Source organism: Leopardus geoffroyi, chromosome B1 (genome assembly GCF_018350155.1).
Source record: "Leopardus geoffroyi isolate Oge1 chromosome B1, O.geoffroyi_Oge1_pat1.0, whole genome shotgun sequence".
In the NCBI taxonomy this organism is placed as follows: Eukaryota; Metazoa; Chordata; class Mammalia; order Carnivora; family Felidae; genus Leopardus; species Leopardus geoffroyi.
In genome coordinates this window covers 2660077-2685777 of record NC_059327.1, presented here as the reverse complement: position 1 = coordinate 2685777, position 25701 = coordinate 2660077, and the positions used below count along the sequence as shown (strand labels likewise).

At 41.2% G+C, this 25701-nt stretch overlaps 1 protein-coding gene across 5 annotated transcripts in view; it reads left to right on the top strand.

Annotated features, from left to right (window-relative positions):
• CSMD1 (CUB and Sushi multiple domains 1) overlaps window positions 1–25701 on the top strand; it is a 2022178-nt gene that overhangs the window by 1671162 nt on the left and 325315 nt on the right. For all 5 annotated transcript variants that reach the window (XM_045451804.1, XM_045451793.1, XM_045451792.1 and 2 more), the window contains 2 exons: window positions 959–1128; window positions 5741–5897. In XM_045451804.1, the coding sequence (XP_045307760.1) occupies window positions 959–1128; window positions 5741–5897 (327 nt within the window). The remainder of the gene's footprint in view (window positions 1–958; window positions 1129–5740; window positions 5898–25701) is intronic.

Here is a 25701-nt window from a genome sequence, read left to right as displayed (position 1 = left end):
GCATTTCCCTGATTGTCACTTTCCAACTCGACCATTGTTCTTCAGACTCATACTTATTTTGTTGAGTTTTTAAAAATCACTGCACTTGCCACACAGTGTGGCCAATAAATTATTTGGTGCAGAATCCGGTGGGGCTCTCTTGTCACACACACACACACACACACACACACACACACACACACGGCACCTCTATTGTTTTGTGGTGATTTGGGACATACAGGGTTTTAAAGCTGTGGTCTTTCGGCTAACCGTTTGTTTTTAAAGTGAGCTGAGAGGTTAAGTGACTCTGTCTGAGTTGACATAATGTGAAGACCAAATTTATTTTTATTTTTTACCCTGATTAAATACTCTTTTATGCAAATTTGGATCTAGAAGTGAATTACCTCTGCTTTCTTCAGGAGAAGGGCAGAAGAAAATAACATTGACCTCCACTGAATGTTCTTTTGTCCCAAGATGGAACACAGACAGGCTCGGTGCTGTGACACTGGTGGGCTGCTGAGTGGTTTTATTTATCTTTAGATCCCCTTTAAATGTGTTCGGGTCAATGCCACAAAATATCAATGTAAGTACCACCGAGCTGTCACAGTGGCATTGGCAGGGACGTTTCGTGACGTAGAAATGAGGCCTGGGGAGGGATATGACTGCTCTGTGACACAGCCGGTGTGCTTGGGTGTAGCGATTTTGTTCGAGATCTCTTTGTGCTTCTGTGGAGTAAGAGGTACTCTGAAAACAGATAAGAAATCTTGAAAATGAATGAATAGAAAATATTTCCTGTCCAGCTGATAAACAGTAAAAAAACAACAACAACAAAAAAAAACACCAATCTACAAAACCAATAGGTTAATTAGAAACATACATTGAGAGAGGAGAGGGCCGTCATGATTGTAGAATTTTTATGTGTTAAAATCAGTAATTCCACTTTTCAATTCTTTCTTTTTTAATGTCCTATTTATTTTAGCTGAATGCGGAGCAAGTGTCAAAGGAAATGAAGGAACATTGTTGTCCCCAAATTTCCCATCAAATTACGATAATAACCACGAGTGTATCTATAAGATAGAAACAGAAGCTGGCAAGGGGATCCATCTCAGAGCACGGACCTTCCAGCTGTTTGAAGGAGACATTCTGAAGGTAAGAAGAATCTTCTTTTATGTGACTCCATCTCTTCTCAAGGAGCAAATTAAATATCTATCCATCTACACACACACACACACACACACACACACACACATATTTAGATGGACATATTTTTTCCAACTTACTTGGCCAATTGGTTTGAGAAGGGGGAATGTAGCCATGTTCCTCAGTGGCGTGAGTGTAGACTGCGATCTATCTTAGTCTGCAATCTTGGATCTAACATTCTCTGTGTGTCCTGGGCAGATTATTCAGCATTTTTGAGGTTTAGCTTCCTTATGTGTGAAAACACATGATGATGCCCATCTTCGAGGGATGTTTTGAGATTTTAATAATATACTGTCGGTGGATGTGTCCAGGATTGTGCTGAGCACACATGATTATTAAAGCTAGTGGGCCCCCAAAGCCATGCTTTGAATAGTCATTCTCGATGACTAGATGTGGTCCCAACATTCAGAGTGAGAAAGATTTTGATGTGCTAGTGGAAGCAAGCCCAGCCGCTATCACCAGACCATAGAGCAGAGCTCATGTGGAGAGGCCATGCCAGACAAGACAGAATTTCAGTGGGCGAGTCTGGGCTGTGTTCATGGGAGTCAGGGACATTCTTGGAATAGGACCAGAAACTAGGGTTCTGTGCATCAGACAATACAGAGCACCAGAGCCTCGGGGAAATGCTCTGGGGTGCGGGACCCAGCACACCACCACCCTGTAGGTGGACTCCAAGAAAAACCAAAAACAAAAAACCCCAGCAGAAATGGATTCCAGGAAAAGTCAAGGCTTGCATTGGTCTATGAGACCCAGCTCTAGCTGGAAATGCCCCCATAATCCCTAATGTTTCCACTGCAATTCCCACCTCTCCTGTAACTCTTCGAGGATCTAGGGGCCAGGGAGGGGCATCTGGAGAGCGAGGGCATGCAAAGAGGGGCATCAGACTAATGGCCGACACCACCCAACCTGTCTCCCTGCTCAGTCCAGTGAGGAGTGAGCACCCGGTCCAGAGGACACAGCTCATTTGTGGCAGGAGGGAGACATCTCTCTTCTCATTCCTTGTGAAGTTCTAGGGTTTTCCAGTGACATTTACATCTACATGGACTCACACATTGATGCATCTCACATTCAGGAGAGTCCACACGCCTTGAGCTGCCAACACCGGGAAAAGATGCAAAGAGCCAGTCGAGAGGGAACCATCACTGACTTCCCGGTTGTCATCCATTTGCACATGGTTAAAGAGGGGTCCCTCCAGGATCCCCACCCTGACCTCATTAGCTGTTATGTTCACACTTCAGAGGCACTGAAAGCCTAAAGTGCCTTACTCCCTCCTAAGTCCGGCCTTGACTATTTCAACGTCATTGTTGAGAAGACCAGGTTTATTGTCGTTGTTCTTCCATTGTAATAGTCTTTCAAAACCTCATGCTGACATCATGAAGCTCTGTAATTAAGAAGTGATTTTCAGGCAGGAAACTAATACGTTCTCACCGATGTAAAAAAAAAAAAAAAAAAATTAAAGTTGCGTCGTAAGAAACCATTTTCTGAATTCTCTGATAACCTCAAATTTAGAAGTCAGTAAGCCTTCAGAGAAAACTTGTAAGTAACAATTAACCATGCTTGGGTGTAGGTGAGTGATTAGAGATACCGCATAAAATGTACACTAATAAATATTATTGCCGCAGAAGAAGCGAATGATGTTCATTTGTGATTGCACGTAGTTTAAAGTTGTTGATTATAACAAAAAGCAAATAAAAAATCATGCTTACCTCAATTGCAGAGAAAGTGTCAGTCATCTGAAATGCCTGAATGTTTTGCAAGCATGTCTTTTTTTATTGGCTATGCTAATACATATCTCCTTGTCCAAAACTTTTCAAGTGGCATTCTCTTATTTTTAGCTTTAAATGCTATTCACGTCATTCCTTCGTACATAGTAGGATCCAGTGAGAAAGACCAAAGTTTTGTGCATGGATTTCCACGTATAAAAACATGTTTTCTCACATCGAATGGGAAAAATAAAACCTGTAAGAGAAATAGAGCTTGAAAGAAATGTCATGAAAGGAATGTATATGGAACACAGAGTTAATTTTGGAAACGGACCTTTGGGTATAGCTCTGTAAAACTGGGAAACACCCGCTCCCCTCAGCACCCCCCACCCTGCCACTCAGGATGCTGCGTGATGTCTCCTAACCGGCGGCCACCTGCTCACTCGGCCATCCCGCTCTGGGCGGAGGGCATGGGTTAAATTCAAACTCAGAGGACCATTTGTGCTGCACAGAGTTCAGCCTTGTAGTAACAGGACTCGGGGAGCCTTTCTCCAGTACCAAAAAGGAACGCCTGGATCCTGGCAGCAGCTAGACGAGGGCGTGTGGACAAGGGGTGTGCTGCTGAACTGCTGTGGCTTGTTCCTAATTTCAGTGGAATTAAAAATCAAGTCTTGTGACTTCTGATACCATCTGGGTGGTCGTTTGTGGTCCACAGAAAACTTGAATCCAGATTTGTAACTTGAGGGAGCTGACAGGATGATGCTCCGCGTGGTGTATGACTTCTTCCTCCTCACATGCCAAGCTCTGCCAAGCGCAGAGCTCATTGCCTGCGGTGTAGACAGGACAGAATTATGGTCTGGGAGAAGCCCATAATTCAGCGTTGCGATGATTCATTTTGAGTGATTGTAGCTTTGAGGATCCTGGGAGCTGGATGCTGTCCAGATGATCTAGTTGATCTGTGGGAAGCGTCCCGTCAAGGCCAGTGGAGGTGACTATTGATAGTGCTCCAGAACTCTCAGGATTGAGCTTACGTGACTGTTTCCTTACTTTTATGCCCCTCATCTCTATGGGTTTCTGTAACTTACAGAGAATCGTGTGGTGTATGCCGTGAGACAAGACCTTTCTCGCAAAGTCTGGGCATCTTCTTTCTGACCCAGATTCCTCTGGACTTAAAACTCATTACACTCTGGTGTCGCAGACACACCATGTCTGATGAATCCACATGTTGAGTCAAGGGATGATTTTTCCACGATAGCCTCTTACTGGCTTTTAGTGAGGAGTTGTAGGGTATTTGATTCTACTCCTCTCACACATACTTATCTAATTGGAAAGGAGTAAAATAATGAGCCATAAAATTAATTTTCCCAAATGTGCTCTTATCTTTTAGGAGTGTGTATACATGTGTAAGTCTGTCAAGCAAGGTATACATTCTGTACGCTTATTAGAAGGGAGTTGAGAGAAGAAAAGTAAGAATTAATCCATGTGAGAAGGAAAATAGTGGGGAAGTGAACAGACATTGGACAAATCTACTGAGGACTTTCATGACCTTTATTTAATTAAGATTTTTTTTTAAATTTTTTTTTAACGTCTTATTTATTTTTGAGACAGAGAGAGACAGAGCATGAACGGGGGAGGGGCAGAGAGAGAGGGAGACACAGAATCGGAAACAGGCTCCAGGCTCTGCGCCATCAGCCCAGAGCCCGACGCGGGGCTCGAACTCACGGACCGCGAGATCGTGACCTGAGCCGAAGTCGGACGCCCAACCGACTGAGCCACCCAGGCGCCCCAAGATTTTTTTTTTTAATCAAGAAAAACTGGATGTTTTCCAATGTAATACACATTCATTCTTTCTTTCTTAAAACCCTTATCCATACCAGTGGCTCCTTGCTATGAACCATTCCAATAGTTCAAAGAGGCAAACAGATTATCCTTTGCCACTGTGCATTCTGTTCTGGACACTTTACTAGGGCTGTTGGGGGGCCTCAACAGTCAGTCATTCCTGAATGCAAATCCAGTCTATTCTGGCATTAGCATAAAAGGTTCCTGTGAGCTCTCCCACATGCCTGTGCCCTAAATTGTTTGACCCAATCCCCACTTAGGAAATGTGACTGGCACTCATCCACTCCCAGGGTGGTCTCCCTCAGTGAAAGTCGGGGACACGACCCCAAATGCCTCCTCTCCCTTACCTCTAACATCTACACAAAACCAAACGTGTCTACGTGCCTTCCAAATATTCGTTTTAAACACCCTTGCTTTACGACCACCTAGGAAGGTAAAGTCAAATACAAAGTGTTCTAGAGGAAGACAGCACGTGTCTCTGATGTCATTACATGATGGGATTCTTTTATCACAACTAATTCAAGACTAAAGTCCCCTCAACCTCAAAGGCTGCAAAATGTGACAAGATTTCCACATCTTGTCTTGTATTACATTCAGGTAGGAGGGATGTCCATATACTTGCATGATAGTTCAGACGACGCCGTGGCTACAATTGTGTACACCCCTCCAACCTTGGGAAGTGCATTCTGAGGGTGGGGGAGAAAGGTAAATAATGGAACTTGGAAATGCAAATAAAGATGTATTTAATTTTAAGTAAACAAGGGAAGGACTCCCAAAGTGATCCATGTAGAATGAGCTGACCACAGATGGAATCTCGTGTCTTTCGTGTTGATGGTAATGATACAACCTAAAGAAACAAGGCTGCTTCGCAGGGTTAAACATTCAACTTTCAGTAAACTGTGTATGTTTTTCAAGTACCGCATGAGGTCACGTGTTTGAAGATTTGAATGTCATGTTAAAATTGCTAACGTGCAAACAGAATTAAGTAACTGGGGATTCACGCTGTGACTTCTCTTTAGGTGTATGATGGAAAAGACAGTTCATCGCGTCCGTTGGGGTCCTTCACTAAGAATGAGCTCATGGGGCTGGTCCTCAACAGCACTTCCAATCACCTGTGGCTGGAATTCAACACCAACGGCTCTGAAACCGACCAGGGTTTCCAGCTCACCTATACGAGTAAGTAGCATATGACATCATCATTTCAGGTTTGTTTGTTTTTTTAAATCTCGGGCTTCATCTAATACCTAGCTGATGATTTTTTTTTTTTGCTTAGCTAATACATTTTAAATACTGATTTTTTTCTCTGGTCTCCCTACTGTGTTCTGAATTAATATTTAATTCTTAATTTAGACACATTGCCAGAAGTGATAGTTTGAAATTTATTTTCTTAGATGCATTAATATTTTCATAAGAAAATGACTGTACCTGAAAAGAAACTATCATGACTTTTAAGAGCTTCTGAGCTTAATAAATTCTGATTATAATATAGTATGCATTGACAAAAATTCATATTTGTACATATGAAAGGTTTAGAATGAATGTTTGATGTAATTAATAGCAATAACTTTGAATGTCTACCCTACATCGGTACTTTACTATTATATCTACATATATAAATATTAGAATCTATATATTACAGAATGTCAGTTACATGTGTGTAATTTAGTCACATATACTACATATAAATGTCATGAAATAAAACAACCCCACGTATGAAGCTCTTTCTTAGCACCACTAATGTCCTAATAAGAAAACTAAACACAAAGAATTTCAGGATTTGCTGTGAAGATACCAGGTGTATGGGCTGGTGGAGTCAGGCTGTGATCACGGACCTACAGTTTTACACAGAGTCCTGTAGTGCCCCCTGATTAATGTCAAAGTACAAAAAATATTTTTTTAAGGTTATTTATTTTTGAGAGAGAGAGACACACACACACACAATCTGAAGCAGGTTCCAGGCTCCGAGCTGTCAACACAGAGCCCGACATGGGGCTGGAACTCACAGACTGTGAGATCATGACCTAAGCTGAAGTCGGACGCTCAACCGACTGAGGCACTCAGGGGCCCCCAAAAAACATTTTTCAAGATGAAAATGAAGAAGAGAAAGAAGTGTATAAAATAAAGAAGGAAAAGAGACTGTGCTTTCTAAAAGAGTTATTTGCAGTATGACCACTGTTCTTTCCACCATTTATACTTCCAAACAAGTAAGGTAAAACATGAGCTACTTTGGTGTGGATAAATAGTGAAAATTAAGTAATCAATGAAATGTACCAGATAGTCCAATCTTTCACTAATCTGCTGATTAAAAATCTTTATTACACCAAAAGCCATGCCAAAAAATATAACATTTTGGATTTTTTAGCATGAAAGTGTATTAGCGATCATCAAGATTGATTTCTTTATTTGACAGATAAGCAAATGAAGGCCTGGAAATGATAATAATCATCCCAGACACAGAACTAATCCAGGTGCCTCAAAGGAAGATTAATTGCCTAAAACCCCCCTTGGTGGGCAAAATTACGGGGAAAGGCCTGGAAGACTTGGTGAGCAAACACAGAAGTAGAGTAGCTGACACTAGAAAGCCAATTTTTCGTTATCATGAAAGTAACCATTTACGAGATTCAGTAAACAGCAAGTATATTAATTATATTGCATGCACAATAAATTAGTAGCAGGGGCATTATAAAACCAATTCAAGGGGGCGCCTGGGTGGCGCAGTTGGTTAAGCGTCCGACTTCAGCCAGGTCACGATCTCGCGGTCCATGAGTTCGAGCCCCGTGTCGGGCTCTGGGCTGATGGCTCAGAGCCTGGAGCCTGCTTCCGATTCTGTGTCTCCCTCTCTTTCTGTCCCTCCCCCGTTCATGCTCTGTCTCTCTGTCTCAAAAATAAGTAAACGTTAAAAAAAATTAAAAAAAAAAAAAAACTATTGAGTCACTCTGTTCAACTTTTCTATCTGAAAATTTTCTCAATTAAAAGGTGAGAGGGGCGCCTGGGTGGCGCATTCGGTTGAGCGTCCGACTTCAGCCAGGTCACGATCTCGCGGTCCGTGAGTTCGAGCCCCGCGTCAGGCTCGGGGCTGACGGCTCGGAGCCTGGAGCCTGTTTCCGATTCTGTGTCTCCCTCTCTCTCTGCCCCTCCCCCGTTCATGCTCTGTCTCTCTCTGTCCCAAAAATAAATAAACGTTGAAAAAAAAAATTAAAAAAAAAAAAAATAAAACCAATTCATAATTATAGTGTTTTGTTACTAGAGTTTGACTCTTCAGAATGTCCCTCTGAAGCACGTTTCAAAGGCTTCTTGTAAAGCCCTTTGGCTTTGCATCAGACTAAGATGGACACCCTTGCAACCTCTTTCTTTCTTCCACTTTGGGTTTTCCATCAGTATGTTCGTAGACTTTGTTTTATTCCCACTTGCATTCACCCCCACTTCCTAGCTGTTACACGTGTCATATTAGTCTTAGAGGACGTTGGATACTTGAGAAAGAAAACGGTTGGAAAACTCCCTAGGTAAACTTGAGGGTTTATTGTAAATAAAGGGTATCTCCACACACACCTGGCGTGTTCCTCCAGTCCAGTCGTTGCCTCAGCTCATCTGACAAATGGTGTGTCCCGCTACGGTTTGTCAGCAAGGACAAGAAAGCATTGGGCTGTGTGTTTCCCTGTCTCCCCTGCGCATTTCCGTGTCCTCGATCCTCAGTACCACTCCAAGTGTGGAGGTAACTAAGCTCACGTGCACCCTTCCCCGCCTGCTTCATAGAGAATGTATCTGGTTCTATTTCACGTGGCATTGCTTTCCCAACCCTAGTTTCTGCTACCTGTTTTCTCTCTACGTGGCCTGGAGTAATTCTTGATTTGTGAACATGTGTTCCTACATTCTCATGGTCGTGCAAAAGATATCCAGCAGCAAGTGCCTGCCTTTTGGAACTTCAAGCTAACTGGACCTGTCACCAACGATGGGGTCCCTTGACTGTTTCCAGAATTCTGACTCCCGCTTACTTCCCAAATTGCAGTTAAGAAGGGCCATCATGTCCTAAAATCACGTGACTCGGCTGAGATTAGAAGTTGTGGGCTTCATTTGTGTATAATGTCCACCTAGTCACATCAAGAAGGGTCGCTTCATCGTGCTATCGTCAGCCTCCGTTAGATGCCGCGTGGCTGGTGTAACCCCACATTTCTCCATGGTATCCAGCATAGCTTGAGGACCTTTTGCTGCACACCGCGCCACCCCCCTCACACCCAGCTGTTTCTCTGGGTAATTCTGAGAAACTTGAATCTGTGGACCTGTTTATGGGCACCCTAATCACACAGATTTTTTTTTCATTACATAACAGCACGAACTTTCTGAGTTTCTGAGAAGAAACATTTCAATGATTGGTATTTAGCTCTTAGTATAACCTAGTTGATGGGAATAATAATTCTCTTTTCTGCCTGTTTTCCCTCTTTGCCTTCACCTACAAAAACACAGATGCTCCCTGGGTGCAATTTCCACTTGTGAGGTTGTCCTAGAGCTGGAACACATGGCCAGATGGGAAAACGCATCTGTAATATAGAATTGATGGTGCTGATGGCTATATAATCAAAATAATATTAGCTTCACATTAAAGTTTTAGCTTTAAATACCAAGTAATTAATTAAAAAAAATCCCAAGCTCCCACAATGTGATCGAATACCGGAATCAAATACTCATCCCTAAAAGATGGCTTGGAAATAATGAATGTTATAAAATGTTTTGAGCAAGTTATTAAAGCTTAAGACTAAGTAAAGACACTTTCAGCTAACTTCAAAAGACTTTTGTAATTGCCTCTTGATAGTTAATTGCATCACTTAAGGAAACATTCATATTTAAATGTTTCAGTTCCATAATTAATCTGCACACACCAGTGGATCAGAAATGTCAACAGAAAGTAAATATATAGCTTATTAAACACCCTAACGTTTTTGAAGTGGATACAAATAATATTTGAATCTCCTTTAATATCTACAGCATACTCTCGCACACCTGATTTTGCCATCTTGGTAATTTTGTGTCCTGCTAAAGAGCTCCTTTTACTCTTATTCACAAATTAGAAACTGAGTCTCCACATCCTTGAGTGGCTTGCTGAAGCTTTCACATCCAGAAGTGGTCCAGCCAGGACCCCAATTCAGGTCTCTTAACTGAAGCCCAGAACTGAGGATGAGCTGAATTTCACAGCCTTTAGATGGTCCCGCCTTGTTGACTAACACACGTATTGTCTGATATTTATACATGTAAAGGCATTGGTGAGGAAGAGAAGTCGGGTATCTTGGGGACAACGTGGGGTAAACGCATTATATTAAGCAGCTGCTGGTTTGTGAGTAGTAGGTTAGGGCAATATGCAACTGAAATAAAGTTACCTCTATTACAAAACACTCCTTTTTATTAGAGATTTGTTTATTTTCTTTTTTTAAAGTTTATTTCTTTGTTTTGAGAGGGAGAGAGAGTAGGGGGGATGGAGAAAAAGGGGGGAAGAGAGAGAGAATCTGAAACAGGCTCCATGTTCAGCCCAGAGTCCAACTCGGGGCTCGATCCCAGGAACCATGAGATCATGACTGGAGCCGAGATCAAGAGTTGGTTGCTTAACCTACTGAGCCACACAGGCGCCCCTACAGATTTGTTTCTTTTCATAACAAATCATAGTCTTCCAATTCTATAAGTGTTTCAAATGGAAACATGACCCATAAGGTCTTTGAGATCAGGGACCATGGGTGTTCATTTTTTATTATCTTCGGCACCTTGGACAGATGCCTGGTCTGTAAGACAAAAAGCTTAGATTATATATCATTGTTATTTAAGCTGTATTCCAGGAAGCTCTAAGATTCCACAGAGCCCTCTCAGGGCAATAAGAATTTCACCTTATCCAACTTAAGCATTTTTGTTTGCTTTCTCCTGGTGATTGCAAAGTTCTTCAAGTATCAGGAAAAAGTACATTGGCGGTGGATTGCTGTGTTTTCTAAATATTTCAGCAACTACTTTTATAGAAAAGTAGTTCTGGAAATTAAAAAAAAAAAATCCTATATTGAATTCAGAACTCTTTAAAAAATATGTTCAACCTCTTTTAGAGTTTCACGAGAATGTTCCCAGAATAGTCGCTTTCCAGACCCACTTTACCACAGGACATATGGGAGGATTTGGATCTGAAACAGGCTTTCTGGATTGTATACTCTTAGTTATGTCAGTAGAGAGAACCAAGCGAGCCCTCTGTGGCAACTCAACAGAAATTCTCTACCTGGGGGTTTTAGTAAAATAACTGTACTTTGGACACACATCTCTGGGCTGTCTTATTGGATCCATTTTCCGATTAACCAACAACTGTACAGGCATTGCCTATATACTGAATGTTTAGTACTATATTGAGTCAGAGTAGGCAAAGCCAGGCTTCCTGTTATTAATAAATGTCTTACGATAGTCACATGTAGGACTTGTGAAACACAGGTTGATAGAAATGTGACTAAATATTTATATTCTCAACTCTGGAATGGATCTGAAGCTATTGTTGTAGGAGTCAGTTCATGGCCCTGATTCACACTGACTGATAGTTTTTTTTTTTTTTTTTTTTTCAACGTTTATTTATTTTTGGGACAGAGAGAGACAGAGCATGAACGGGGGAGGGGCAGAGAAAGAGGGAGACACAGAATCGGAAACAGGCTCCCGGCTCTGAGCCATCAGCCCAGAGCCTGACGCGGGGCTCGAACTCACGGACCGCGAGATCGTGACCTGGCTGAAGTCGGACGCTTAACCGACTGCGCCACCCAGGCGCCCCTGACTGATAGTTTTGACCCTTACTACATTGTGATTTTTGGCTCTTAATACATTCTTTTTTATATATTTTTTTTAATTTTTCTCCAAATAAACTATAGTCCATTGATGATAGTATGTGATTCTTATATTTTAAGACACACACACACACACACACAGAATTTTCCAGAAGAATGAGAGATCATTGAAAGCCAGAATCACAGTACAAACTTCCAGAATTTTCTTTCCTTCCTGCTAGATCCCTTTCTTCTTTCCTCTAGATTAAGTTTAAATGCTCGTTCCTGCATACAAGCTGCCTTGCTGTCCAGCTTCCTGAAACAGAATTGTCTGCTCTTTCTTATATGTCTCCCAAACCTCTAATAGTTTGTCTGTAGAACTTTTGCTTTCACACCAGTAAAATGTGAGGTTCTCCGGAGGCAGAGCCTTACCTTCAGCAACAGCAGGTAACCCCCACAGTCACTTAGTAGGTGACGATCACCTGAGCTGACCTGGGTTGGTGCAGAAGGAGGCAGACTTGAGGGAAATGTGAGGAGATGGACGCGACCTTCGTGCTCATGACGTGACGGATATGGGAGTCTGGATAGGATGTAGCGTTTGTGACAAGGAGAAGAGTAAAGGCATTTCCCCAGCTTTATTGGGTTCTAATTGGCAGCATTTTGTAAGTTTAGGGTGGTGAACTGATACATCACAAGTAATGTGAAATGATCCCCACATGAAGGTTAACACAGCCATCACCGCACATGGTTCGTGTCTGTGTGTGTGTGTGTGTGTGTGTGTGTGCGCTGAGACCTGCTCATTTCTTTTTTTCTTTTCTTTTCCATTTCTAATAGAGGTTCTTCTGAGTTTACCTCCATGACTGAAGGAGAGTCACATGCACAATGCTGTGTTCCCTTCATAACTGATTCCATTTTTTTTTTTTTTACCACTGTATTTTGCAAGATCTGTGTAAGTTAAATGGCCGTTCTTGAGTATAAGGTCTAGAATCTAATTTTATAAATAATAAAGGTATTCACAAAGTTACCAAACACTGTTGGTTGCATGTGTGTAAGTGCTGTTATTTTGGAGTTTACTTCAACAGCATTCACCACATCCTTGGTCTCTATGGTGTGTAGCATAGCCTAGAAAATCATGTCAAAGTGATGTTTCCTTCAATGAGTACTTTGTAAAAGAATTTATAATTGTGCTGCAGCCAAGGTCAGCGTGGAAGAGGTGGGGAAAATAACCAGCTCACACATAAACCCACACTAACACTGGCAGATTTTCTTCTGTTTCCATTAAGATTAAAATTGTGCCAAGGAAGGGGTGCCTGGGTTGAGCATCTTACTTTGACTCAGGTCATCATCTAGCAGTTTGTGGGTTCGAGCCCCACGTCAGGCTCTGTGCCGACAGCTCAGAGCCTGGAGCCTGCTTCAGATTCTCTGTCTCCCTCTCTCTCTGCCCCTTCCCTGCTTGCTCTCTCTCTCTCTCTCTCTCTCAAAAATAACTAAACGTTAAAAAAAAAAAGGCTTATGGAGCACAGGTTTATTCTCAAATAGCCATTAATCCAACAGATAAAACTGCTGGAAAATGTAATAAGCGTGATTTGTTCTCCCTACGGTAACTGGTGGGTAATAGTATAATGGTGTTTCGAAGCAATAGGCAGTTATTTTGTGCACTGGTTTTCTACTGCTGTGTAACAAATTACCACAAGCGTCAGAGACCTAAAACACTTTGTTACTCACAGTTCCCGGGGGGTGGGGAGACGGGGCCTGGCTCAGCTGGGTCCTCTCCAGGTCTCCTGAGGCCGTGATCCAGTCGGTCTCACCCAAAGCCGGTGTCCCTGCTTCAGTTCCCGTGGCTGTGGGCAGAACTCATTTCCTTCCGGTAGCAGGACGAGGCCAAGCTCCTGGGGTTCTGGGGCACTGCTGGTCTCTCTGACCAGCAGGAGAGGCCTCTGTCTTGGGGGCCCAGGCCTTCTTTGGGGGACTTTCATCTGATCATGTGATCGAGTCAGGTGCACCCAGGATCATCTCCATTTCAACTAACTCAGAATCACCAGATCTGGGGCCTCCATTGGGCTACAGCTTTCTCTCACCTTGCTGCAGATCTGGCCCACGCTCCGGAAGGCGAGAGGATTTCGTGGGCATCAGTGTCAGGCTCTGGTGGGGTCCTGGGGTCACATTCAGGTCTGTCCCTCACAGTTTCCTCTTTAGGAATTTTGTTTTTTTTCAACGTTTATTTATTTTTGGGACAGAGAGAGACAGAGCATGAACGGGGGAGGGGCAGAGAGAGAGGGAGACACAGAATCGGAAACAGGCTCCAGGCTCTGAGCCATCAGCCCAGAGCCCGACGCGGGGCTCGAACTCCCGGACCGCGAGATCGTGACCTGGCTGAAGTCGGACGCTCAACCGACTGCGCCACCCAGGCGCCCCAGGAATTTTGTTTTTTAATTCTTTTTCAGATAATTTCGTTTTCAAAAACAGTGTGTTTGTGTGTGTGCACTCACTTGCAGATATAAGTGGACCTTTAAAAAGAGGAAACATACAATTTGATTGTTTCTGTGAACTTTCAAATTTCCAGGATATGTTTGGGTTAATAGTTATGGATCTCTAGTTGCAAACAATACAAGTCACAGAGTCACTTTCTGTACTGTCACGGATTCAGTGTTGTTTTTTTAATGATTTTTATTTATTTCAGTTATTTTTTTGAGAGAGAGAGAGAGAGAGAGAGCAGAGAGAGAATTGGAAGCAGGCTCCACACTGTCAGCGCAGAGACTGACATGGGGCTCGATCCCACGAACTGTGGGATCATGACCTGAGCTGAGAGTTGGCCACATAACTGACTGATCCAGCCAGGTGCCCCTGGGTTTTGGTTTTTAGGCCCCCAAATCTCCAAAGCATGCACCTGTCTGTGACTTCAGTCTGTCTTTCGGGGTCATGAGGGTTAAAGCGACCCCGGTAAAGGATTTGGGTGCAGGTGAATTTCCACAGAAGCCTAGTAGAAGTGTGTGTGGTGCACGGAAGGGTCAAAGGCACAGAGAAAGCAAAAGTAGAACCTGGGGCTGAGGCTCCAACCACAAAATGTACTTGTCTTACAACTTGCTTAAAAGAAAAAAACAATTAGAAAGCCCTAAACATTTAAGTCTGACAGTTTCTTTTTGTTTTAATCTAAAAATTATCTCTGCACGCTCATATGTTTAAGTCTATTCCCAGAAAAATGAGCCATCTACCTCTAACTTCATTATTTTTATGTTAGATTTATTTTAGTTTGGGCATCGCTGTTGAAACAATTCTGCCATGAATTCTTATCAAGTGCAACACAGTAACTCTCAGCTGTGAAAAAAGAGGGGGATGAAAGCTTATTTCTAATAGGCTTCCAACTAATATGTTTTTTAAAAGTGTATATTCAGTGAAAAATTAAATTCCATACTCAATTTGTTTTGCTATAAAAAGGATAGTGTTACAAGGAGAGAAAATTGTAATGTCAGTAGTGTGACAAGCCCAGAACTCTATGCTTATGTAATTGCATCATTGGAAACCTTTTCTATCAATATATCAAGACATGCCCGTACTTTTTTTTTTATAAGCTTACACCTTCTGGTAAGAATTCAGAAGATTGCATTTTTACTCTGCTTCTACAAGAAAACCCAGAGAAACATATTGTATATAATACATCCTTCAAAATAGAATGACTTTCAATGGAAATGTCACAATGGAAAACACTGTCCGTGTAATTCAGATACAATAGAGGCAGGCTGCTAGAAAGTCCTGGAAGGAACTCTGTATTCACTGTAAAACAAGATGGGCATATTATAAAGAGGAAAGGTATTCACATCTCTGGGAATGCCATATGAAAAACCAGTCCCCAGTCCACCATCCCAGCGTATAATTCTTGGTTTGCATTAGAAAATTTTATTCTGGAGTGTACACTTTTAGATGAAAATCAAGATAGCTGTTTAATTACCGTAAGACATCAGGAAGAAAATACTGGAGCCCAACGCGATGGCATTTCTAAGAAAGGGGTGTGCAGATGAGTGTTTGTGGAAGTGCCACACTGTGAAACAGAAACCCCTCCCACCGTAGGGTGGCTCAAGGTGAGGCTGTCCTGAAACCGGACATAAATCGTCATCATTTCTCAGAGAGAGGAAAGGGCAAAGTATGATCAGGACCATGTTAAGAAAGGACAGTGGCACGAGGTGATGCGTAATTGATTTACTCAATGTCAGACAAAATGAGAGCTAGAGGTGGCTGTGGAATCTGTGTCCCTGGCCTTCTAATTGGATGTTTCATCATCTTGCTCCCTTACTGACATGCACAGCATCATAAAGACTAAAATTTAAGCATGTACAGTGTTTAAAAAAGCTCTAGTGAAACCTTCCTATGCTTCACTTCTGTGACAACATGGGAATTGCCTAATTAGGATCGTAGGTCACCCTGGTGACCTACGTCGCAGTCCTCCGGATCCTATAAAGTTCCACGTGCATGTTGGTCTGCACTAGTTTCTTTAAAAAAAATTTTTTTTTAAATGTTCTTATTTATTTTTGAGACAGGAGAGAGACAGAACCTGAGCGGGGGAGGGGCAGAGAGAGAGGGAGACACAGAATCCGAAGCAGGCTCTGGGCTCCGAGCTATCGGCACAGAGCCCGACGCGGGACTCGAACTCACGAACCGTGAGATCATGACCTGAACCGGTCAGATGCTCAGCTAACTGAGCCACCCAGGTGCCTCTGCACTAGTTTCTACTTAGCTTTACAGGATTTCCCCAGAGATTTAGTTTTGTGAATTGTATTTTTGTTTTATACTTCATTATTCCTTCTATTTTGTGACAGCTTGCCAGTTGACACACACAGCTATGTATATTCATCTTTTGGAACGGACGGACATACTGCTAACCATCAGTACCTTGAGAAAGACAAAAGAGCCTCCAGAAGGGTGACATAAATAATTTAAAGGATTAAACTAAAAGCATATGACTCGAGAGAGAAATAAATGGAGGCTGACAGATGATATCACCAAATGCTATAAAATCTAGCGTTTTATGTCAAGAGTGATGACAGAATTTTTGCTCCGTTCTTCTTTAGGGGAAATAAAAAGTAATCACTATTGTATTGGTCAAAGTCATGGATACATTGTTTTTGCAAAAGGTCACTCATGGGAGGAAGAGATTCACAGAGACTTCTCTGCCGTGTCAGAAAGGCAGTGTTGGGTAATGAATCACAAGTCAGTTCATCTCTGATTTTGATTTTTCTTGCATATATTATGGCATTTGTAATAATTCTGTAAGGAGAAAAAAAACGCCATAAGAAATTTTTATTTTTTATTGTGCAGGGGAAGAGATCAGTAATTACCTTTTCCAAAAGTTCCCTTTTTATTTTTTATTTTTAAATTTTTATTTTTCTCCACTTTAATGAATTTTGACATTAAGACATTCGAAGGCTGTTTGGATCTCTACCAGATAATTAAATGAGTCTTTTTTTTTTCATTTTTTTAACAAAGTAAACATTTCAGCAAACAGTGATATGAGCATAACCCCCTGTTAAATAACAAAACTAAACTCTTAGACGAGGATGTGAAAACATTTGAAATTTCAGCTTGAAATTGGCAAAGACTCTGGAATGATCCAGTTACCAGCACTCCGTAGCAAATGTAAGAGTGTATACACATGGTCAAGTGATTTAACTTACGGGTGAAATTCAGGCCGAAGGAATACACCCGCCTGTGTGTCCGGAAACTAGGACTGAGTGTCTTAGCTGTGTCACCTGTCAGCTGTGTGATCTGTCATATCGCAGCACATACTTTTCTTCTGTAAATAAGTCGTTGTTTTTGGACAGTCCTAGTTCTGAAATTCTACAACATTGGAATCAATCAAAAGCTTTTTTTTCTGTTCAAAGGGATATAAAATTTTTCTTGTGATGATTTCAACAAAGTCTACCTTTTAACTCCCTAAAACAATTGGATAAGTGACAGCTTGTGTGTGGGGTATGAAATAAGCAGGAGCCCAAGGTGACTCCAGTGTTGGTGGGCTCCGGGGGTGTTATTTACTGACTTGGGGAATCGGGGATGGTCGATTTGTAGTAGAAGAGGTTTAGATGTCATTTTTGGATAATAGGGTCTTGACATCCCTCGGTGCTTGGTATTAGGTTTTTAATCTTGCTTCCATATGTAGCATAGATGGGAGATGTGAATGAAGTTAGAATTTGCCCATTAGATGTTGTGTAATCTAATTCTGAGGTAATGCCAATAAGAGCAAGGTGATGGAGGTAAGATGTAAACAACAGATCTTTAAAAATCTCTTTATTTATAGGGCTTTGATGAGTTGACTTGTTAAATGAGATAAAAGGAAGGAACTCTGGCTGCAGGCTGAGTTCTGGATGATGATGCAGGTGTCAGTACTATTAAGCTCTATAATAAAAACAGGGGACTTATTTGCGAATCCTAGGATTTCTTAAGATAAGAGTTTATCATTACAGTAATCAGAAACCTATTTCCTTTACCAAATAGCAAATAGGTTGAACAGGAACATTGCCTCCGTGGCAGAGTGTGGGGGTGAGGGTTAGGTGGTGTTAGGCTTAGTCCACAGCTGATGGACCCACCTGGCCGCATGGCCTGTAGGCTCCAGTCGTGAGGTCTGACCGTAATGCAAACCCATCTGGAGTCAGGTATCCAGAGGATTCTCTACATCTTTGGTTAATTTATTGAAATCTGATACATTATACATCTTGGTCAGTAAAATATCAGTTGAGGAGCCAAATAATAAAATCCAAGAGGTAGCAGATATGTTCATAGAAGAGCTGTCTCTTGTGGAAATTTCCGGAAGTAGTTAGCACACATCAGCATGAAATAAGATCTGTATGAATTGGAACTTTTGGAAGAGGTAATTACTGATCTGTGCCCCTGCACGATAATCGAAATAATTGCTAAGAAATTGCTCATTCATGTTTATTATTTCTTTATTAATTTGAATGTTTAATCATTAAACTGATTTTTTTTCATGTAAAGGATGAATTCCCACATCTAAAAGAATAGATTGGTTCTGATGAAAAGTACAAATGAACAAATAATTCATCAGGAAATGAATGAAAATTTTCTACTTGTACTCAAAACCTGTTCAGTTTTCAGACTATCAAAAATGCTTGAAATATCTGTCATCGGTCATCTGAGCATCATCAACCTGAATCCACTGTGACCAAAATAACACCATTTTATGTCCATAATGGTGAAGACTTCTGATTGCATTTCATACAATAATCCCATGGAAATAAATCTATGAAATACCCATTTCATTATATAAATGTGTTATTACACATTTCCACTTGAGTATGTGATGGGACTCCCTCTTTGGAAAGTCAGCTTATGGAAAAATAGGAACCTCTGTGTCTTCCATTCAAAGTTGGTTAAGTAATATTGTTGTACCCATTTTTAATCTTCATTAGCTGGATGGATATTTCTGATTGAATATTACTTTTAAATCTTCCCAATTTTTTAAAAAAATAGTCTGAATACTCAAAAGATAAGCAGTGATTTTCATGATTTTAATAATACTTGGAAATCTTTAGAAGCTTAACAGTTTATTTGAATTAAAAGCAGTCACTGACAAGTTGGAATTAATATAATCACCAATGAAACTCAGTAACATGAATACATTAGGGTGTTTCTATTCCCACTTCTGAACTTCCTTAGATAATGTGGTAAACAGAGTACTCACTATCCCATCCCTGTCTTCAAGGAGCAAGTTTTTAGATGGAATAATAAACTACACACAGGAAGACGTAGAAGAATAAATAACTTGTGGCACACCAATGGTCACATATTTTGCAGTAGGATTCATAAGAAATTCAAGAAGGACAGAGGACTCAGGAGACTAGGTAGGGGAGCCTTAACAGGAATGGGCTGGATTTGGTCTTAAAGGACAGGTATGATTTGGAGGACATGAGCAATGCAGTCAGGCAGTTACTCTGGATACAGGGGGCAGGAGGTGGTGACAGAATGGTGACAGGAATGAGTCTCACCTGGGTTTCAAGAATGATCCGGCCAGGAAACGCCCTAGCACACACTGGAAAGGAAGACCCACATGCAAAACAAAGTGAAGTACTCAATTCAAGTAAAAAAAAAAAAAAAAAAAGAAAAACGAAAACTTAAATGCAGATGAACTCTTCGTGGTGTTTATCATACACCTTCACACGACGTGTGTAAAAGCTCTGAATGAGCAAGTGTCGTATCTGCACGCAGGTCTTCAGTTAGGTGGTTCGCGTTACTAAGGTCTCAGAAGTAAGCTGAGTGAGTCCCGGCTGGCTCTTGTAAGTCACAATTAGTCTGATGGATGGCGGTCACTCGCACGGAAATTCTTTGGAAGAATGAGATGTGGAAAATGAGGAACGGTACTCTTACCCCCTAAAGCCGTGATAAGCCAGCAGCGGTCTGGTTGTGGCTGTCGCTTCTTGGGAATTGATGGCCTGGCTACATTGCTTGAGGGGGTGCGTTCTGGCATATGGTTTGACAATAACTTTGTATTTATTTGTTGTAGAATAATACAGATAACAACATATGAATACTAACAGCAGCAAAAAATCCGAGTGTTGTTGGTAATCCCTTATATTTATACAAAGTTTACTTAGGAAGAGTTCAGTGTGTTCTGTTAAATCTTTTACTTTTTCTTCTAAAAATCTCTGTAACATGGGGGCAGGAAGAAAGAGGCATTGCCATCCATATTTATCACTTGGAAACAGAAGTGGGACGAGGTAAAGGAAGGTGAACTTGAGAATGGACTTAGTCTGGACATCGTTTGGAAGAGCTCAGTTGTCCCGCGTTTCCCATCTCCTGTGAGTCCTTGTGCCCCTGGGCCCCTGGCCTTCTGCGTAGGGTGCTCTCAGCAGCTCTTCCCGTAGGCACCATTCTGTTTCCACCCATTCTGCTTCTTCCACTTGGGGTGTTTACACGTTCCCATGGGCACCTTTGCTTTCCTCACATTTTTCTTTTTTTTCCTTTTGCCAAGAATCAGATACACAGACTGAGGAGAGGAAAGAGCCATGTTCGCAGAACCAGGACTCATGTCCCTAGTTGCCTCCGGGATAATCTCTTGAAGATCAGTGTGAGGTTCATTTGGTTGCATGTAAATTTGACATGTCTCTTGATCCAATGGGGACAACTTTTCCGAGGAAAAGAAAGTGTAACAGTTATTTTATGAGCAAAGAAGAATTAAGTCCCCCATGGGACTTTCCAAAATGCTCTTCTTTCGTTATGTAGTACAATTCTCTTGGCCAAATCGAGTGAATCTTCGGTAGCAAGTAAGAAGAGACAGTCCTATCTAGTTGATCAGGATGTGTCTTGGGTAGTCCTCGTAGCCCTGTCAAGAATGCCTGAAGGAGCCCAGGGTGAACACAGCCAACTTTGGGAGGGGTTCCTCTCAGGACCAAGTAGGGGAAGGTGAGGGGCCACTCCAAGGGGAACTCACTCTGTATCAAGAATTGTCACCTTAATCTTGTGTGCATTAAACTGCCAGGCTTGTGTGCTTCTGCAAGGAAGCTGACTTTGTCTGAAGCTGACTTTGTCTGGGGCACCTCCATTGACTTGGGCTCTAACAAAACTCTCCAGTCTGTCCTACTTAGGATCCTGTAATTAACCATTCTCTAAGATTATTTTCAGGATTAAAAGGGATGTCCTGGACAGAACTGCCTAATGCATTGCATGGCACAGTATGTGTTCTGTAGGTACCCGTACCATGCTCCCTTCCTTTTCATGATCACCTTTATGGAAATAAGCATCTGGAATCAGTGCCCCGTCTATTTATTTTGTTCCTAAGTGGAAAGAAGACCATGAGATCCATGGGGGAAAACAATAAATTAACCACAACTTAGAGTTCTCTATTAAAGTACAATAAAAAGTAAATGCATTGTTAATCATGATATTCCCATATGCAGATAATATGCAAATATAAACATCAAGTTTTAGACCATGGGAATTAATATTATATGCTAAAAATTCCATACTATCAAGAAATGATGGTTTTAAAAATAACTCACCGATGTGTTCCTATTTTCCCGTTCCCCACTCTCCCCACCATTTTCATTTCACGGATCAAGACTTTCATAAGCGATATGGCAAAAAAAAAAAAATCTGAAAATTTTCTATCATTAAAAATATTTACATAGTTTGGGTTGCCTGGCGGGGCTCAGTCGATTAAGAGTACAACTTCAGCTCAGGTCATGATCTCACACTTCGTGGGTTTGAGCCCCGTGTCGGGCTCTGTGCTGACAGCTCAGAGCCTGGATCCTGCTTCAGATTCTGTGCCTCCCTCTTTCTCTGCCCCTCCCCTGCTCACGGTCTGTCTCTCTCTCAAAAATGAAGATTAAAAAAAATTTTTTTAAAGATAATTACGTAATTGAATTATGTAGGAATGCTCAAGTTTCTTAAAACGTTGCTGAAACTGTGTCTTGGGGTTTAAAAACATGCAATTGTAATATGATCAAAATATATTTTAATTGTGGTATTTTTGATAAATATATTGGTAGAAGACTTTGACTTGCCACTTTGTCTTGGTTCTATATATTGATATTTATTTTCTCGAGCTAGTGAAATCTGTGTTCAATCTAGCTTTAACTTCTTCCCTGTTTTGATATCAAATTATTTAAGTGTGAATTGTTAGCGTTTTCATTCCTTCTGAACTTTGTATTTGGCCATGAAGATTCTTCAGGACTGCAAACTCCCACAGCTAAATTTTAAGGAAATCAACAATAGTTAATCAGATTCTTGGAATAGTCAAGTTATTTTAAGCAATTAGTGAATTTCAGAATTTAAAATAAAAATATGCTTGAGGTTTTTTTTAGACATATTATTCCTAACTCCACCCCAACCCCACTGTGGAAAACAGTCTTTTTCAGAGAGGAAGTTACTTCTTAATCTGCAAATAAGAAATGTAAAAGCTACCATCCTATTAGGGAATATATTCTGAAAATAATCAAATTACATTTTATGTAGTCAATTAAATGTGATATATGGTTGGTTGAACTTGTTTCATTGTACTTCTGGATATCCCTTCGTATAAATGTGTATATGTATGTATGTATGTTTGTTTTTACTCGTAAAACCAAAAGAAGCATCCACAATCAAGCATGGCGTGTTACTCGCGGTCACCTGTGCACCCCTTGGAAAGTACAGGTGGCTCATTTAGAAGCAGCCATATTTCATACTGTGTGGCTGCCTATAAATGGGTTGCCCTGTACTAGCATCCTGTTTTCCCAGAAGTCCTGACGAAGGACATAAGACTCCAGCTTGGTGAACTCTTCCAGCTGCCTCCTAGAATGTGTGTGCATTCTGTTCTTCTTAAGCACTTGGTGATGTAGTAGGAACACTTCCAATTAAACTGTCGGCCCTAAAGGGCAAGGCTATATCTGTATACTGAAATAGGATTTAGTATCTTGTGAAATATATTATAAATTAAGTGTTTAATATGTGTGTATTGAATGGATGTCCCATTAAAATGTAAGATGTTCACTGCTGTATATTATTTGTCTTTCTGTACAGATTGTGAGCTCCTGGTGAGCCAGGACTGAGATCAATTAATTTTATATTTCCAGTACCTAGGAAATTATCTGAAGTACAGTAGACACTATAAAAAGATGTTAAAGGGGGCACCTGGGTGGCGCAGTCGGTTAAGCGTCCGACTTCAGCCAGGTCATGATCTCACGGTCCGTGAGTTCGAGCCCCGCGTCAGGCTCTGGGCTGATGGCTCAGAGCCTGGAGCCTGTTTCCGATTCTGTGTCTCCCTCTCTCTCTGCCCCTCCCCCGTTCATGCTCTCTCTCCGTCCCAAAAATAAATAAACGTTGAAAAAAAAATTAAAAATAAAAAAAATAAAAATAAAAAGATGTTAAAGAAATGATTTAATTAATTAATGCCGTAGATAAGAGAAGGAGATTTTCCAGATATGTTTTCTCAATAAAATTATCTAAATCATCTTTTTTTTTACTTTAATACCCATTAATATTAGGTCAAAAAAGGAAAAGATTATATTAGGATATTATACTCCCAATGTATTTTATCAATCCAATGAAGTGTTACTAGACTAAGCTACTATATATAAATTACTAGCTTCATCATCACATAGAAATCATAACAAAAAGTACATTTTATGAAAATAGTATTAATAGCTTATATTTACAATTAAAGTACTCTTTTACTTCAACATTTTTGCTTAAAACTTAAATGTAGAGGACTTGGATAATCTGAACGTACAGAATGGTGATGCCAGACAAATACTAATATTAACCGCCTGACTATAAGTTTAATTCTGTATGATAGGAGCCAAACTTATAAAAATTTAGAGAACTTCCTCTTAAAACAAAAAACAAAAAAACAAAAAACAAAGCATTCCAAGGCAGCTGGTTAGCTCAGTTGGTTAGAGCATGGTGTTAATAATAAAATTAAAAAAAAGAAAGAAATTCTGTGTTCCTCCTACTATTCTCTCCAATATAAAAAGTAGTGAACAACAGAAAACACAAAAGTAATCAGGAAAGGCAGAAAAGTGACAGAAAATAGAGATGGGGAGGGACAGCTGTTAGGGTTGTGGTGGTGTCATCCATGGCTTCCATATTTCTGTTGCTGATGTGCTCATGAAGGTCTGTTGCTATTCCTTATCGTGTCTGATTCCTCTATTGGACAGTAAGCTCCATAAGCCTTTCTTGTTTCGTGCCCTAAATATCTTAAGAGCATGTTTATTTGTAGTTATTTGTAGAAGAAGGTGTTAATGAAAGGGTTTCTTTTCTTGGATCATACACTGGCTTGTTATGAGATGACATCAGGACCCGACGTGATGTTCCTCTTCTCCCTCAAAACCCTCGTGCGAGCTCTGTTCTCTCCCTTGTGTCACCTCTCCATCACAGCCACCCCTCTGCTGCCTCTACTTGCATCTCGGGCTCCCCTTGCATGATGACACATTTGCGTGTTTTGCACACACACGTGACTTTACCCCGTGCACTACCCTGTATCCCACTGCTGCAGCCGACCTCAGTGCTAGATAAACATCTTTTAATTGTTTCCTGTTTTATTCCCTCACTCCAGTCCGCACTCCATATTGCCACTGATTCTCTCTGAAATACAAACACCTACAAACATCTGTGTGGCACTTCCTTGTGCACACACCTGTTTCCCCACCAACATCGCACTGCAGGCTGACTCACTCTGCACTCCCCGCGGCTGCAGGATAGCCCTTCCCTGATTTTTACAGCACAGCATCAGTGAGATGCTACCGGAAATTGGTCTCCATCCCAGGATACACCATGTTCTTCCAAACCTCCACGTAATAATGAAGACTTTATCTGGAGACTTCTCTTCTGGTTCTGTAACCGCCAATGTCTACTGTCCTTCCGGAACAGCTCAGTTTTATCTCTTCTGCAAAGTTGTGTCCCACCTTCCTCTTTCCTTCTGTGCCTCTCTCAACCTTCCCACAGACCTTTGCTGTAACAAGTATCATATTTTTTTTAAGTTTATATTCGAGAGAGAGAGAAAGCACAAGCAGGAGAGGGACAGAGAGAGAGAGGGACAGAGGATCCAAAACAAGTTCTGTGCTAACAGCAAAGAGCCCAGTGCGGGGCTCGAACTCACAAGCCATGAGGTCATGACCTGAGCCAAAGTTAGATGCTTTACCGACTGAACCACCCATGTGCCCCTCTTACTGTTTTTAAAATACTTATTTTTTTTGCTGTGTAGGTAAGTAGACCATGGACAAGAGGGCCCTGTTCTGTTCACTTCTACTCACAGTAACTAACAAATTCCCTGCCTCAGTCATAGTAAACATGTCTTAAAAATTTAGACACTGTGCTAATTATAAGTTCATGCCACAGTGTATGAGTTACCACCGTCTTCACCAGTTGGATGCATTTAAAAACTAACACAGAGTAAAATGCCCTTGGCCCACCCTTTCCCTGCCCTGGTGTAGATGCTGACCCTGATGTGGCTGCCAAGTCCCCATCCTCAGTTGTAAATACTCTCAACAGGGACAAGCCGTGTGCAGCGGTAAACATCAGGGGGAAGGCGGACAGTGCAAAGTGTTTCGCGAAGCCCTCCCGGAACTGGTATTAACACCTTGAATCACTGTATAAACTCCACGCGAGGTCAGAGTATATTCCACATTAATGGCTCATTTTGGGTCTATACAATATATTTAGAATTACAAAATATTTTAGGATCGACTGCAAGAATTCTTAGCTATGATTACCTTCCTTTATGGTTTGTTAGT